A 17,385-nucleotide genomic window follows, 5' to 3' on the forward strand; every position below is an offset into this window, starting at 1 on the left:
TGGTTAATGTAGTTGTCCCGGTACACTGCTCTTAAAGTTCTCACCATGGTGGTGGGAGATGAATGTCCATATGACAGTATAAGGAAAAGATAGTCTGCTACACACACAGATATATATATACAAGAACATCTCACACGTACATGACTGCCATCTGCAGCAGCTTGAACGGGTCCAAGCTCCTGTAGATGGCAGTCGTGTGTGTGAGATGTACTTGCTTGTGTGAATGAACGTGTGTGTGTTTCCTTTTTGAAGAAGGCTTTGTCTGAAAGATGATGTGTAACTGTCTTTTTGTTGTGCCTGTCTACAACTCAATGTGTCATCTTTACGGTGAGTAACAATCTGTCTTTTCCTTATGTTGTTGGTATTCCAATCTGCAGTTTCCATTGTTTGAACTTCCATGTGAAATTTTTTAACTTACTAATGGCCTGAAAGTGTAGTACATTTTTCTGTCTTCATTATATTAGGGTCACCCAGGAAATAATGTCTGACATTTTTTTGTTATACAATTATATATTACACACTTGAAGTAATGTTGTTTTATCTACCCACCCTATTTTTCCATGTAATCTCCTTCCAGATCTATGACTATCTTCCAGAAAGACAAAAGGAAACGTACATCCCGTTGGTACCAGTCATTGTTCTGGTCACGAAGCCACTTCTTCACTGCACAAATCATGTCCTTGTCACCCTCAAAAAGTCTTGTGCAAATGCTATCTTTTAATGGTATGAAAAGTGGAAGTGTGAGGCAGTTAGGTCAGAGCTGTAGGGTGGGCTGTAAAACACAGTCCAACAGTATTTCGCGATATGTTCAGAAGTCCTCAAACTTGTGTGAGGCCAAGCATAATTGTGTTGAACTGAAACATTCACAGGGTGGTTATGGCACTGAAGTCAGTATAAACATTTAGTGTGATTGATGTGTTCACATATGCTTCTGCACTGTTGGTACTGCCTTTGTGGCATCATATCAATGAGAATCACATCCTCACAGTCCCAAAACACAGTCTTACTGACAGAAGCTTTGAGTTTTCTTTTGCACTGAAAATGGTAAACCCAGGTTTCATCACCCATCACAGTCTGGAGCAAGAAAGCCTCCTCTCAGCATCAAAATGTTGCAACAACTCGGAGCAAATGTTTTTTCTCTGAGTTTTGTGTTGCACAAGACAGCATGTAACTCATCGTGCACAAACCTTTGAGTATCCGAGAATTTGCTGATCAGCAGCAGCAGCACCACCCAATGCCAAGACGTGATGCAGTGATCCTTGAGAATGAGATCATCAGCATGTTGGTCTGTTATGTGTCTGGCATGACAGCTGTGGACGGTCTCTCTGGTTGCTGTGAATCAGGGGACTCTGGCAAACTGCCTTCTGATGGTCTCACCCCCCTGTATCGAATGACTCACTGTACTCCTCTCGGCTGCAGATGCTCCACCGACTTAAAACAAATGTTCCTGAATATTCGCAACAGTTTCTTTGTGTGCAGTGAGAAATTCAATGATGTCATACTGCGTGTACATCTTGAACCAGTGTCATTGCTGCAGCTACAGTGTTTGTCAGAGGAACTGGAAATTTTGCTTTCACCCTAAGGAAGCTTCAAAGAATTCATACGTAATGTCTCATTTTAACAAAATTGTTGTGTGCTGAGGAAAAAATGTGTGGCATTATTTTCTGGGCGCCCTCGTAGTATAATGGCCTTTATTTCTATTGAGATACTAAAAATATCTATTCGCTACTGTATTTAGGTAAGTAAGCAGAAAATATATGTTTTCTGAAATATATTTTATATATTATGGTGGAAGACAATTTTTAGATCTACTTTCACTAATTAGAAGTACTTTATCCTACAATCTGGATAATACCCATATCATTTTTTCTTGTTTGTTTTCATCTAGGAAGTTTGCTAACCCTTTTTCTACATGTGTATTATTTCCATGCCTAAGAAAAATGGGATGGAAAATATTAATAGTGTACATTTTAATATTTGTACTAGTGTAGAACTGTCGCTACACATATACACCTCTGACCTCTTCAACTATGATGGTTCATTTTGTATAAAAATCTAATGTTATATGCTTTTAGGAAAGTATGTCATATTGCTCACCCATGAAGACTTGTTTATTGTAACGTCTTTAAAACCCAGTCCCATAGATTCGAAAATTTTGTTTTTCAGAGTTTCCTTGTTGACTTCGAATTGTTGGCCGTCAATTATTCTCAAAGGTGGCTTTCCTTTTCGCACTGTTGATAATATACAGAAACTGCTGTCTAATAACACAGTTAAACATATTGTCAGTGGAATATTTATTATGTGGACTTCGTTTCTAGATACCTGAATTCCATTATGCTCAGTGTCATGTCCTTCCTACTGTAATTTCCACACCATTGACTTACTCCATTTGAGTGCACATTCTGTCACTTTTTCCTTCTATGCTGTCACTCTTGCTTCCATCACATTATCAGTGAATTTATGATGCTAACAGCAAGCGCGTTGTAGCTGCTCATGAAGGCATTTCCTGAGCTCGCAGTCTGTACTTGGGCTATGAGATACTTCTTTGAACCAGACTGTGGCTGTGCCTAGTAATGTGACCAAGTTAGTTCCTGACATGGCCAGGAGTACAGCTTGCTTTGCCAAGTTATGTAACACACTTGTTTACTCATTTGTAAAGTGTCTCCTCTTTTTTTGCGACTGCCTGTCACTCTTGCAGAGCCACAGGTAGGACTGCTACTACTGCAACCAAACTTTTACTGAGAACTGAAGCCACTTGTGCTATAATCTGACACACTGTCAGTACATTCAAAAATCTCAGCTGGAGGAGGACAGGCATTATGTAACATGCCGACAAAATACAAAAGGAGAATACTGAAACCTCTGCAGGGAATATTCTAAGCACACCTGCAGATTAAATAATTTAATTGCTTTCATACAAAATTCTCTTGGTTAGAAATCAGCCTTTGTCAGTATGTTAGATAGGTATTGGTATTCCATGTGTAGAACATGAGACAACATGTTTCATAATGTCTTTGTTAACACATAACTTTAAACTAGATGCACTTTGGGTTGAAATATACCAAGAAGGTGTGGAATGGTGGTATATATAGGTCAGTTACTGGCGCAAAAACTGTAATATTCATTCCAGAATAGTTTATGATATTCATTGACTAAAAGATTTCATTATAAGCAAGAGTGTAGCAATTTAGGAGCAGAGTGGTGCAATAAAACTGAAAATCTTCTATGAGACTACACAGGAAAATGGATAAAAGTCGAGAGTAGAAGCTTACGCAAATAAGAACTTGGGGGGGGGGGGGGGGAGGGTGTTATGGTGGCTAGTATAAATAAAAGTAAAGAAGGTATCACAAAAGGCCTGGACTGGAAAAGCGGGGAGGGGGGATGGAGGTTGGCTGAGGCTAAAAGTGATTTGAATTTAACATTGAGGTCCGCAGCTCGTGGTCGTGCGGTAGTGTTCTCGCTTCCCACGCCCGGATTCCCGGGTTCGATTCCCGGCGGGGTCAGGGATTTTCTCTGCCTCGTGATTACTGGGTGTTGTGTGCTGTCCTTAGGTTAGTTGGGTTTAAGTAGTTCTAAGTTCTAGGGGACTGATAACCATAGATGTTAAGTTCCATAGTGCTCAGAGCCATTTGAACCATGTTTTTTAACATTCAGGGGTACTGAATAGGCTGTCTCTCTATTCCAAGAATTAAATTTTTAAAAATTAAAGATCAATAAACTGAATGTTATCAGAATAATCCTAATATAGCTTCATACTACTTGTGTTTCTGTATAGCAAAGTAACAGAAATAATTAAGACCAGTAGAGTATAGAGCATAAGGCCTGCAAACATATAAAGGTTCATAATATAGAAACTATGACTGCCTAACTAGGATCATCGAAAAGTCATTGTTTGTAACTGAATATGGAGGAGATGCAGGAAATGTTTAGATAGAATGGGAAGGAAAATTTTTGTGTTTCAGTGTTCTTGATTAAGAGTGAGAAAATAGAAGAAACAAGAGAATATGACATAAATGATGACCTGCCAGATATAGAAGACAGGTTCATTTGCTGTAGACTGACATATGATCTAGTTAATTGTGTATCAAGTAATGAATGAAACAATTTCTGCAATAGCACATTTATTAACAATTTCCTGGTATTGTAAATAAGCTTTGTAGAATAAAACATAATTTCTTCACTAAATGTGTTTAATGCATGCATTGATTTTTGTTTTGTTTTATTTATAAAGGAAGAGGAGGTGGTGAAGCCAAAGCAAGCGAAAAAGAGGAAAAAGACTAACCCAGTAGGCTCGGACAGTGACTGACCGCACAGTTATGGTGAACAAAGTGTTTGGAGCTGGTGACAGAACCTCAATGGTGCCCTTCTATATGACTGACAAATTGGTGGGCAAACCATAAAGTTGGTGTTGTCAAAGAAGGGCGTATTATTATGACTTCATATTCTCTTGATGGGCATAGATTTATGGTGCTCTTCCTCTCCGAGTTGTTTTGCAGGGTAAACTTGATCGTGTGTACAGTAACATACTTTTGTAAATAAATGAACTGACCATTTCGTGTGTCAGTGAAAACCCTCATGTCTTAGTGTTGTTTTGGACCCAGACGGCAACAACATTGACCCTTGTTTATGTGTAACGTGCGAGTGAAAAACTGGATTTGGTGTTCAGAGTGTTAACAGATTTTATAGTTACAATTTAATGACGGCAGAACGTTGGCATGAAAATATTGCCACTCCAGAGGACACATTCATTCCTGCACCTTGTAGTGTTGTTCTACTAGGTGAACATAGACTATATTTTATGAAGAGTGGTTTATTGTATATATTTACATTGTCAAGCACTCTTCTTAGAGTGGCTCATTTCATTGTCTGGAGTATGATGCTGTTCAGTGTGCTGTTAATTTTGACTGAAAACATTTCATCACGGAAACAATATAAGCTGTAAGTTTGAAACATGTATGTGAACAGTCACAATTTGCATGCAGCTATTCCCTTTAGATAAATAATCATTACAAGTGCCTTGATTGACAGAATGTGGAATAGCATTTGGCAAGCTTTAATAAAAGTAGCACCATTTTAAATTCAGAACTTGAGCTTCTGAAGAAATTGCAAATATTTTTTTTAACAATGTTATTATACGGGTGCAGTTCGCATGGACTGCAAAGCAGTAAATAAGAATGCAGTAGTTTTTACTAGCGTGCTAGATCCTGATTTTTGCTGCTGCTATAAAGAATTTCTCCACGATGTAGTTTATATTTATTAAACATTGCTGACAGGTAAGAGCTAATAATCTTATGGAAATAAGATAATTCAAGACTATACTGTCTAGCATTTTATGAAGAAAAATTAAACATGCTGTCAGTAAGCGTTACCTTGTCAGTATGTTTCCAGATAAAACCTCACAAACTGTGACTGGTTCCAAGGCTACATATGTACATGTACATGTGCAGAATTCTATCTTTATTTGGAATAAATAGAAGTAAACGTCGTAAGAGAAACTTAAATTGTGATAAAGATGCATGTAACATTAAGACAGAGGAGTTACACAAGAGAATCGTGCATTCCACTGAGATGTGAATAAAAATGAGAGGGCATCATCATAAAAAAATCAGTGCAACTTGTGTGCCTTCCCTGTTAAAACTGTCACTTATCTGCACTGTGTTAGTTGTTGGATATTTCCTTATGAACTCATAGCAAGTGAGATAAGAGAATTGTATAAAATGAAGTTATTCAGATCATACCTTGCATTTATATGATCTTACTACTTTGTTAACTTCTTTGCCGTGTGAAACTTGTAGCTCTATTTATTACAGTGTAATTATTGTAAATATTAACTTAGTAAGAGGAAAAATTACAGTGAAATTTTTCTTGTTCAAATTGTACAGTACATTTTCCACCTTGTCATTATTGTGAAATTTTTGTATTTGTGATATTTGTGATGAATCAAAAATTATCTTTGTATTAATGTTTCGTATCGGACAACTGTTGAAATGTATAGTAATTTTGTCATACACGGACAGATCACGAATTTTATCATTTTTAATATGGCTGCATTTGGCAGCCAAAAACTAGAGAGTTTTAATTACCTCCTTATTTTCATTACTTTTGTGTAAATATATTGTGAATACATTTGAAATGTTGTGAAAAACTCCATTTCGGCATTCTGCACCTGTGATACAGGTGTTAGAAGATAAAATATTTTTTAAACACAGTTGTAGTTTATTACCTAAATGAAAAAAAAACTTGGTATCTTACACTTTGTTTTCAGAGTAATATATGAAACTTTTGCCAGGCATCAGAAAAAATGACAAGTGGAAGAATTTTTTTGGTATGTAGCTGCCTCAGTTGATTTACAGTGCCTCCATATGTTAATCTGCACAAACTGTTTGCTTTTGTTCTTCCTGCCCTCCATTACAGTCAACCTATCTCCCTCCTTTTTGTGATGAACATATTACTGACATTGCAGGTAAGAGGTATACACTCACTTTATTAGGACTGAATGATAAACAAAATGAATTTCATAGTGCAGCATGACAGTATTGCAATTAATTTTGAATGGAAAATAATTACAATAGGATACCTGTTTGGATCACATTTCACATATTTTATTTTTGTACCTAATAGTTGATTTATTATTTTTCAGATTGATGACAGGGTTAAAATAACTCATAAAATGTGGTAAAAGATTCTAAAAACTGTGGACACTGATAATTTTCTGTAGAATTGTTACTTGTGAGTAGGATTTCTTTTACAACTATAAAATTATGTAATACCACTTGCTTTTCACTGTGCACAATAATATGAAATCCATTTGTTTTGCGATGGTCTGGTGTGATTTATAATTTCTGTAAAATATTCAGTAAACATCTCCTGTGTTTCCAAAATTAATCTTTCAGTCTGCACCAGAGGGTGAGATTTGTGGAACTTCCTGTTACATACAACTGCATGTCAAACAGAAACTAGATTGCAGACCCCTGGCTTTTGTGGATAATGCTCTTACCAATCATTTTATTCAGGCAGAACTCACTGCCTTTTTATTTAGGCTCAATTTAGTCAGCACTTCTTGTATACTTTCCAAGCTTTGAAGAAGTTCTGCTTACTTTGCCCATAATAAACAAAGACCTGGGTTTGAGTCAGGAAGATTCTCAACTCCTTTATTGCGTATAAAAAATTGAAGAGAATTAAAAAACTGTGTAACACGTATATGACTGGACTAATGATTTTTGAATTCTGAAATTCCACATCCACCTTGAATGTCTGCCCTGTTGTGTAAATTGAAGACTTTTATGGCAAGAAGCTTTTGTTGTTATAATTGCAGCTTAGCCCCTTGGTTTATTTTGATTGTGTGCCGCTGATGTGGCATAGTCTTAAGGTTAGCCTTTTGACCCTTTTCCACATTAATAATGCATGGTATTCTGTAATTAATATGTGTGCAATCATATATTACCAGGAAAATGTTATATCTTAGTACTATGTTTTTTGGTTATTGATTGATTGCCTTAATGACAGTGAGATAGTACAAAATGTAGATAAATGTTAATTATAGGATGAAAAGGTTCATCAGAATATGGATAAAAAATTTATATTATTTCTTTGTATTTTATGAACTGATGGCTGTGAAATAGGATTAATGAACTTCAGTTTTTTGTTCTTTATTTTTTTCAGTCCTTGCCACCTTCTAAAAAAAACTCCCAGAAGATTTACAAATCAATGGAGCCATTACTTATGCCAGCAATAACATTCTTACTTAAAGCTGAGAAACACACACTTTTTTCAAGAGATCACACCCAACAAGAATTGTGGTCTTAAAATTAATGTAAAGCAACACTCATACAGTTTTCGTTGTAAGATAATCAGTTCTTCATTATTGTTACTAGGGAAACTACATTGTGCATCACTTATCACTGATTTTTAGTCCATCCTTCTAATAGACAATCAGTATTTTAAAACAGGTTCCATACATTGCTCTTCAACAATTATTATTCGTTTTTGTGAGAGCAAAATCAGAACTGTATGGTCAGCATATAGTACTGATTAGTTGTGTGTCAGAATGAACAGAATACACTGTGCTACATGTGCATTATCTTAAGCCCCTGATCTGGTAGAAATAGCAAACATGATCTATTAATGCATTGCTCTGCACAGTCAAAATACATTATTTACACTGCTATTTAATTTACAGTGTAGCCCCAGTTTTCAGCATGAACAACAGGTAGATGAGCACTTTTTGCTGGCAAATAGTAATAAATGTGGAATGAAGCTGTTGAAATTACACTCTGTAGCTGACGGAGGGGGCAGGCTGTCTCTCAGTAATTCACAGAACAGCCACAGTGAAGTTTGACATATAGTTGCTCGGTTGCTTTCAATGGAATGGCAGTTCTGAAAAAATAAGAATCTTTATTAGCCGTTCAGTATTTTCTTATTCAATGGGCTTTGTCAATAAGTTCAATTACAATAAATAATTTGTGTCCTTACAAGAATTGTTGGACATTTTCTTTTAGACATCTTACACTGCCCTTTATACTATCCATTGTAGATGAGCCGCCGAGATTGTACACACTGCAAAATTGACTTTATCACAGACTAAGGGAACGAAGAATGGTATAAGATTGCCTCTATGTTGTAGTATTTCAATCACATACCGGTCCTGTCACCAGCAATTCTGATGCGTTCATTCTCCACTGTTTCTTGCCATATGATAAGACTTGCCTATTTGCAGAACAAGAAGTTGAGCTTATTGGATTACACTATGATCTACCAATTACAAATGACTCTATTCAATCTTGTTGCACAAATGTGAGCACTTGAGGTCAGCCTGATGTATAAGCATTGCTGCAGTAACTTAGTCATTCAGTAGCATGCAATGTTCCGTAGTTCACACATTGATTGTTTGCGATGATGCCATTTGTTCAGTTACATCATGACAGCATGCAGCGACTTTTGAGGCAACACTGTTGCTGACGTTCTTAGTACTAAATTTGGCAATTTTTTCTATGCTACTCAAGTAAATGTTCTTTTACTCATGACAACAACAGGTCAAGTCAGAACAGGCAGTCTATTGTTAAGCTTTTGTACAATGACTGTTCAGAAGATTTAAAGTGTCATCTTGTTGCAACATTTCAAAGATTTTAGTACCGTTATCTCTATGATACTTCTCCCAGAAAAGGGAGTGGCAGCCACACCTGAGGACACAAAGTAATTTCTGTGAATTGTGTCCCTTCACTTTTGTGCAAAGACAGAAATATCGGGGAACTAGATTTTGATTGTAATTGTTGAAATGGCAATCTATGAAGCATCTGCTGAGAGAAATCAAAATACGGAGTATTTTGATTATCAGTTGTACAGCGTGAGCATCATTCGATAATGAGGACTTGGCTCAAAGAAATTGAGAGATACGCTTCTAAGGATACACTCAATATGCTTTCAGGTGGAGTAATTCTCCGGACACAAAATGCATTAACCTTGCTAGTAGCTATACTGGACACCCAAGAATATTTATTTCACCTCTAAATTCTTTGCACTAAGAAATGACATTGTCCAAGGAAGGAGAAGACTCGCCCATGAAACATAATTTCTACTTGAACACACCAGGGAATAACAAAAATGGCTTCTCCCAATTCAGCTCCATACCTGGAAATGAAAATAAAAAAGGAAAAAAAAAAATAGTAGCCCTCTCCAGTCCCAAACTGCAACTGGATGTGTCTCACAGCTTGATCAGAATCCAGCCATGCTAAAAACTATCAATTCAAATAAAGAATATTAGGTAGCTACAATCTGTTGTCAGATACAGGAGATAACAATTTTAATATGAATATAAATCTTTCTTCTGATATAATTCACATTCCAAATTTCTCCTTGGGGTTCCTTTACTGATTGCAGATTGACTAACGTGGAAAATAGGCTACAACCCTGACCCACCACGTTCTTGGTGACAGCTTCCTTTGTCTCAAATAGCTGCACTGTGGTTTCTGTACAAGTTGTGTTCTTATGTAAATAAATCACATTAGTATTTTGGAACCAGGACTTGTCAAACTGGTGGTTCAGTAGCAGTCACATCTATTATCATTTGTCTTCTTTGGAACTCGTAGTATTACACTCTTCGTGAAGTCTGACGCTATTTTGCCTATTCATATACCTTACATAGCAGGTGAAATAGGTTTTTTCAATACTGGCTCTCCCAAAGATCTCAACAATTCTGAGGACCTTCTTTCCCCTTAGGTCTTTCAATGCTCTGTCACAATTTTTTTACAGTATCATATCTCCCATCTCATCTTCACCTACTTCCTTTTCTCTTTCCATAAGATTGCCATCAAATTTGTTTCCCTTATATAACCCTTCTATGTATTTCTGTCTTCTTTTCTTTTTTTGCATGACACTTTCTTTTCTCCAAAGCTCTCTTAATTTTCTTATTGGCACCATCTATCTTTCCCCTAGCCATGTGCATTTCTACAGCCTTGCATTTGTTCACCAGCCATTTCTGCGTAGCCATTTTCCACATGCTCCTGACTGCCTTCATTATTTGATCTCTCAAAGCTATTCATTCATCTTCTATTGAATTTCATTCCCCTCTTACGGTCCAACATTGGCTACTGTTCTCTCATCAGCTCTCAAGAAGCTCTGGTTCTTTCAGTTCATTCAGCTCCCATCTCTGTAAATTGATATATTTTTGCAATACATTTAGTTGTAACCTATAGTTCATAACTAATACATTGCAGTCAGAGTCCCCAGCTGCCTCTGGAAATGTTTTACAGTTTAAAGCCCAGTCTCAAAATTTGTGTCTTTACTATTATATAATGAATCTGAAACCTTCTAATATATCCAAGTTTCTTCCACATACACAACCTTCTCTCATAGTTCTTAAACCAAATGTTCTGGCAGTGCCATTTGTCATTCCTTTCCCCCAGTCCATGTTCTACATTTCTTCCTGCTCTTTCTTTTCCTACTATCAAATTCCATTCACCCATTGCAATTAAATTTTCATTTCCTTTGACTGTCTGAGTAATTTCGTTTCTCTCATTACACATGATTTCAGTTTCTCCATCATCTGCAGAGGGTTTCAACTGTGGAGGGTGTTGACTTCACATTCACCTTCACTACAATAACACAATGCAACAAACTGCAAGATCACAAAAACCATTTTTTTTTAATGTAGGCATTCTTTGCGCATTTTGATCTCCTGAATTCTAAAATGATACTCAAAATATCATATCACCCATTGTTTTCCCACAAGTCACGCACGTTTTCAATAATGGAGCTCAAAAGCGGTGTGTAGCTTTCAACTGTTCAACACTTTCTCCTCTAGTGACACACAGCAAACTGTCACATTGCAAATGGGGCTGTCTGTCCATCACTGTGTTGTGTTTATGGAAGGAAGTAAGTGTTAGTGTACAATGTCTAGCTGATGCTGTGTTAATTCTCCTAACACGTTTCGTTATATTTGTGGTCTACCATGCCTATTTCAGAGTGAAACTAGATGACAGCAATAAAGCATGGGCTCCACAGGGCATGTGTGTAGAAGATTTATGATGCTGGATGGCAGGAAATAAGTCATTACAATTTGGCATCACTATGATCTAGCAGAAGCAACAGAATTGTACCAACAGCTCCTACGTTTGCTCATGTAAGACTACTCATTTCAACAAGAAGACTATTGAGTATCCAAACAACATTCGCTCAGCACTTCGTCTTGTTCCTTGGGCCTGGTGGATATACATGTACCACGGACTCCACAGCATCAAATACGGATGACAGAGGTACTGTGTAGGAGACAGATGATACTGACTGAAGTAGGCATAGATGAGACTCTTCTGTTCACTCAGCCGGATCTAAATGATTTAGGTCATGATCCGGTATTGATAGAGGATAAAGCAGAGCTCCTAGGATCAAGACCATATGAAAGACCTTTGTTAGCAGCTGGTACATCTGTTACATTTTACAAAGAAAGGGACTTGATATAGGTCCCCATCAGGAAATTTTCATCTATTTCTGAAAAAATTGGACTCCTTGTTGTGCTATCTGTCAGACAGGGGGAAGCAAATTATTATTTGTGGGGACTTCAATGTAGATTCTCTGAAAGAGGGTAATAGGAAAAATGACCTTGAAGTATTACTTGGTTCTTTCAATTTGACACCCGTTATTGATTTTCCTACTCGGGTGGTAAAGGATAGCAGCTCACTGATAGATAACTTCTTTATAGACCAAGATAAGTTTAACCAGATAAATGCTCAGCCTGTTGAGAATGGTCTTTCTGATCATGGTGCACAGCTAGTTACAATATATGACATAGCTCCATTCAGCAATACTAAACAGTCCTCCAAAGTAGTACGTTCAGTCAACGATTTAACAATTGCAAATTTCAGGGAAAGCCTACAGCAGTTAGACTGGGATGAGGTGTACCGTGAACCTGATGCCAATTTAAAATATAATTTATTTCATGACATTTTTGTAAATGCATTTGAAAACTGCTTCCCCAAGAAAATAGTTAAATATACTCGTAAGAAACCTTGTAACAAACCATGGCTTACTAAGGGTATAAAAATATCTTGTAACCGGAAAAGGGAAATGTATCTGACAGCAAGAAAGAGTAGTGACCCAGAAACTATCAAAAATTATAAAAACTACTGTGTTATATTAAGAAAAGCTATTAAAAAATCCAGGAGTATGTGTATCATGTCTGAAATCAGCAACTCTGATAATAAAATTAAAACAATTTGGAATATTATTAAAAGAGAAACAGGTCAACCAAGAGCAGAGGAAGACAGTATTACCATCAAATTGAATGAAAACTTTACGAACAAAAAGTCAGAAGTTGAAAATATTTTTAATAATCATTTTCTAAATGTTGTGGATATAGTAGGATCCAGGTGTTCATTAGAAGATGCTAGGCTGTTAATGGAAGAGGCCATACCTATGCAATTTGATACAATTGAAATCTCACCCACTTCTCCCTCTGAAATTAGGAAAATAATAAACTTGCTTAAAAGCAAAAACTCACATGGAATTGATGGCATTTCCAGCAAAATACTAAAAGCTTGTTCTCAACAGATAAGTAAAATCCTCAGCCACCTGTGTAATAGCTCTCTGGAACAGGGCATTTTCCCTGATAGACTGAAATATGCTATTGTTATACCTTTGCATAAAAAGGGGGATAGTTCTGATGTCAACAATTACCGTCCAATCTCCCTTCTAACAGCTTTATCCAAAATTTTTGAGAAAGTAATGTATTCAAGAGTAGCTTCACATATCTGTAAAAATGAAGTACTAACAAAATGTCAGTTTGGCTTCCAGAAAGGGTTTTCAACAGAAAATGCCATATATGCTTTCACCAGTCAAATTTTGAATGATCTGAATAACCGAACACCACCCATTGGGATTTTTTGTGATCTCTCAAAGGCTTTTGATTGTGTAAATCATGAAATTCTGCTAGACAAGCTCAAGTATTGTGGCATGAGTGGGACAGTGCACAAATGGTTTAATTCGTACCTAAATGGAAGAGTGCAGAAAGTTGAAATAAGTAGTTCTCGTAACATGCAAAGATCGGCACATTCCTCAAACTGGGGAACTATCAAGAATGGGGTTCCACAAGAGTCAGTCTTGGGTCCTTTGTTGTTCTTATTATATATTAATGACTTGCCATTCTATATTCATGAAGAGGCAAAGTTAGTTCTCTTTGCTGATGATACAAGTATAGTAATCACTCCTGACAAACAAGAATTAACTGATGAAATTGTCAATACTGTCTTTCAGAAAATTACTAAGTGGTTCCTTGTAAATGGACTCTCACTGAATTTTGATAAGACACAGTACATACAGTTCCGTACAGTGAATGGTATGACGCCATTAATAAATATAGACCTTAATCAGAAGCATATAGCTAAGGTACGAGGGTTATTCCAAAAGTAAGGTCCGATTGATTGCCAAATTGAAACCACAGTGAACATCAGAAATGTTTTACTTGTAACAATTAGCTACACCTTTCAGCTACTTCTCTACGTAGTCGCCGTTCTGACTTAGACTTTTGTCATAGCGTTGTACCAACTTTTCAATAGCCTCATCATAGAAGGCAGCCGCCAGTGCTTTCCGCCAATTCTCCACGCTGGCCTACACCTCGTTGTCTGTGTCAAAATGTTGTCTTCAAAGACAGCGGTTCATGTGACCAGAGATGCGGCTGAGAATTGTCGTGAAGACGAAACAGCACGACAGTTATGTAATGTTGGCTGCATAGCTTCAGGCGAAATTTCTCACCAGGCCCTCGTACTTGGCGGCAGACACTATTTTCTAGACATCTTTACGCACTCACTGCGAGCTCAGAAATGAGAAGAGCGACGTGATGCTAACTGGGGTTATACTAGAGACACTACCCAACACATCTGTGCAAAGCTTTATCGGATTTTCATAGTCGTTTCCATTTCGCGACCGATCGGACCTTACTTTTGGAATAACCCTCGTAGAATATTCCAAATTTTTAGGTGTGTCCATTGATGAGAGATTAAATTGGAAGAAACACATTGATGATCTGCAGAAATGTTTGAGTTCAGCTACTTATGCAATAAGGGTCATTGCAAATTTTGGTGATAAACATCTTAGTAAATTAGCTTACTACGCCTATTTTCACTCATTGCTTTCATATGGCATCATATTTTGGGGTAATTCATCACTGAGGAATAAAGTATTTATTGCACAAAAGCGTGTAATCAGAATAATAGCTGGAGTCCACCCAAGATCATCCTGCAGACATTTATTTAAGGATCTAGGGATATTCACAGTAGCTTCTCAGTATATATACTCTCTTATGAAATTTGTTATTAACAACCAAACCCAATTCAAAAGTAATAGCAGTGTGCATAACTACAATACTAGGAGAAAGGATGATCTTCACTATTCAAGATTAAATCTAACTTTGGCACAGAAAGGGGTGAATTATACTGGCACTAAAGTCTTTGGTCACTTACCAAATAGTATCAAAAGTCTGACAGATAACCAACAAGTATTTAAGAAGAAATTAAAAGAATTTCTGAATGACAACTCCTACTCCATAGGGGGAATTTTTAGATATAAATTAAGAAAAAATAAAATAAAAAAATTAAAAAATAAAGGAAAACAAAAAAATAAAGTTGTTATATTAACTTAAGTATGTTGTTAAATTAACCTAATTATGTCATGTATTGGAAAATTCGACTCGTTCCACATCATTACGAAATATCGTATTCATGATCCATGGAACTAGTATTAATCTAATCTAATCTAATCTACACAGTATTTTGCTCAAAACGTCTTGTTAGTATACTGCATTATTGTACAAGGTTTTATGGATCAGTTCAACATTGCGCCAGGTGACTGCAGACTCTTTATTGACTCATCTAAAGAAGGCAGTTCTGCTGCACAATGGTAACGTGTATGTGGCCGGCCATTCAGTGCACCTCAAGGAAACATATGCCATCATGAAGATATTATTTACTACACTTGACAATTGGATGGTGTGTGGTGATTTTAAAGTGTTGGGTATGCTTGTAGGGCCACAATCAGGATATACCATGTTCCCCTTTTTGTTCGTGAATGGGACAGTTGGACTCAAACACTGGAAGCAAAATATTTATGGGAATTAGTTTAAAAGCAGAAAAGGACATACTTTGAGAAAACTGCTGCTCTTACTCTTACACTACTATGTCACTGTTTTTATCTGTTACTCCAGATTAAACACTTACATAACTTTACGTAGAAGTGTCATCTTCCTTTATACTGGTGAAGTTCAAGTGCTACAAATAATAGAGATATTAATAAGCTGATTGTTTACTCCAGATCTGAGGTTTTCCAGTCTATTGTCTGCCAGCAACCTGTTAAAAGACTTCTGTGTCAAAATATAAAATTCTGTGCTGACATACACAGCCTATAAGGAAAGTACTTTACTTTAAAGTCAGTACTGCCATTAGACTGTTTTTTATTTACTGTGTTATGTTTACACTTACGCAATCATGATTTCATCTTCAAAGTCCCATTATCATGAGAGATATACTGTGTAGGAGATGGCACTTTGAAGCCGAAATCATGACTGTGTAAGTGTAAATACTACTCTGTAAATAAACAACACTCTAATGGCAGTACTGACTTTAAAGAAATATATTATGACTGTGGCCCCACAATATGAAAAAAAATAATAATTGTGAAATTACTTTATTTCTAGAATTGTGGTTGAAAATTTCAACGTCATACTGACTTCACTCACAAATACTCATTTCACCACAAATAAAGAAAGTAAAACTGTCATCAACTTGAATATTGGTTCAAACATAATAGTGCTGTACTTGGCGTGGCCCTGTTGGAGGTGATAAAGTGTGGTGTGCCTTACTGCAGCGTTTGAACTGATTGATCAAGCCAGTTACAGGGAGTGCTACAGCTTAATGTGGACTCCAAACTACATCGCAACTTGGCATTTTTTGCGATAATAAACATCGCCATAAGATAAAGAACTGGAAACTGACAGATAAAAATCCTAATATATGTACCAAAAAATGTATTGGCACACAAGTACAAGAATGTTAAGGTCCATGAAGAGACTGTGTTCAGTTGTCACATATCGATTTAACACAATGTTCTTACTGCACACTTCTACAGAATAAATACTTGTTTGATTTATTTATATGGTCCTAAATTATTATGTCATATGACTACATTAGTCGACCACAATATTATTGCACCTGGGAGTGAGGTTGCTTCGATCAGTTTATTGTGATATTTGATGATATGCTGAACCACTTGGTAGTATATGCACAGCTGTCTTAAAATCATTCTCTGTGTGATGTGTTGTCCTTAGTCATCACTGTACTTGTTTACTGTAGTGTCACCATGTGTTCCCAATAACGGTCATGTCATGGGAGGCCGAGTGTAATACGGTCGAATCTCGCATAGCAAGCATAATTCACTCCAGAATCTTACTCGTGGTGTGAAACACTTGTTAAGTGAAACAATTTATCCCATATAAATTAATGTAAAATATGATAATGTATTCCATGCAGAAAAAGTACTAAAATTTTATTGTATTCATGCCATTTATTCAAAGAAAATTATACATCCAGTATTATGTACTTTATTATTCACAATACATAACTAATTCTTTTTTACTATACTGGTACCTATTTCTTTCTGCCAATGCTTCGACATCTGGCAAAAATGCAACACAACATTATTGTCAAATAAATTTGTAGCACATGTAACAATCACTTTATGGGGGTGATGATCTTTCAATGTACGATGCAACTGATTCCTGTGCTTTCAGCATTTCTCTTATTGCACCAGAAGATTGCTGTTACTGCCTCCTCCTCCTCTGAAAAACTCCTCTCCTCAACTTCCTGCTGTCAAACACACTGCAACTCCATAAGCTCTTTGGTGGCC

At 36.5% G+C, this 17,385-nt stretch overlaps 1 protein-coding gene across 3 annotated transcripts in view; it reads left to right on the forward strand.

Moving 5' to 3' along the window:
• LOC124622216 (integrator complex subunit 3) overlaps positions 1 to 7,541 on the forward strand; it is a 73,914-nt gene extending 66,373 nt beyond the window's left edge. For all 3 annotated transcript variants that reach the window (XM_047147864.1, XM_047147865.1, XM_047147866.1), the window contains exon 16: positions 4,232 to 7,541. In XM_047147864.1, coding sequence (XP_047003820.1) covers positions 4,232 to 4,306 — 75 coding nt within the window. In that variant the 3' untranslated portion in view covers positions 4,307 to 7,541. The remainder of the gene's footprint in view (positions 1 to 4,231) is intronic.
• The last annotated feature ends 9,844 nt before the right edge of the window (positions 7,542 to 17,385 follow it).

Source organism: Schistocerca americana, chromosome 7 (assembly GCF_021461395.2).
Source record: "Schistocerca americana isolate TAMUIC-IGC-003095 chromosome 7, iqSchAmer2.1, whole genome shotgun sequence".
NCBI lineage: Eukaryota > Metazoa > Arthropoda > Insecta > Orthoptera > Acrididae > Schistocerca > Schistocerca americana.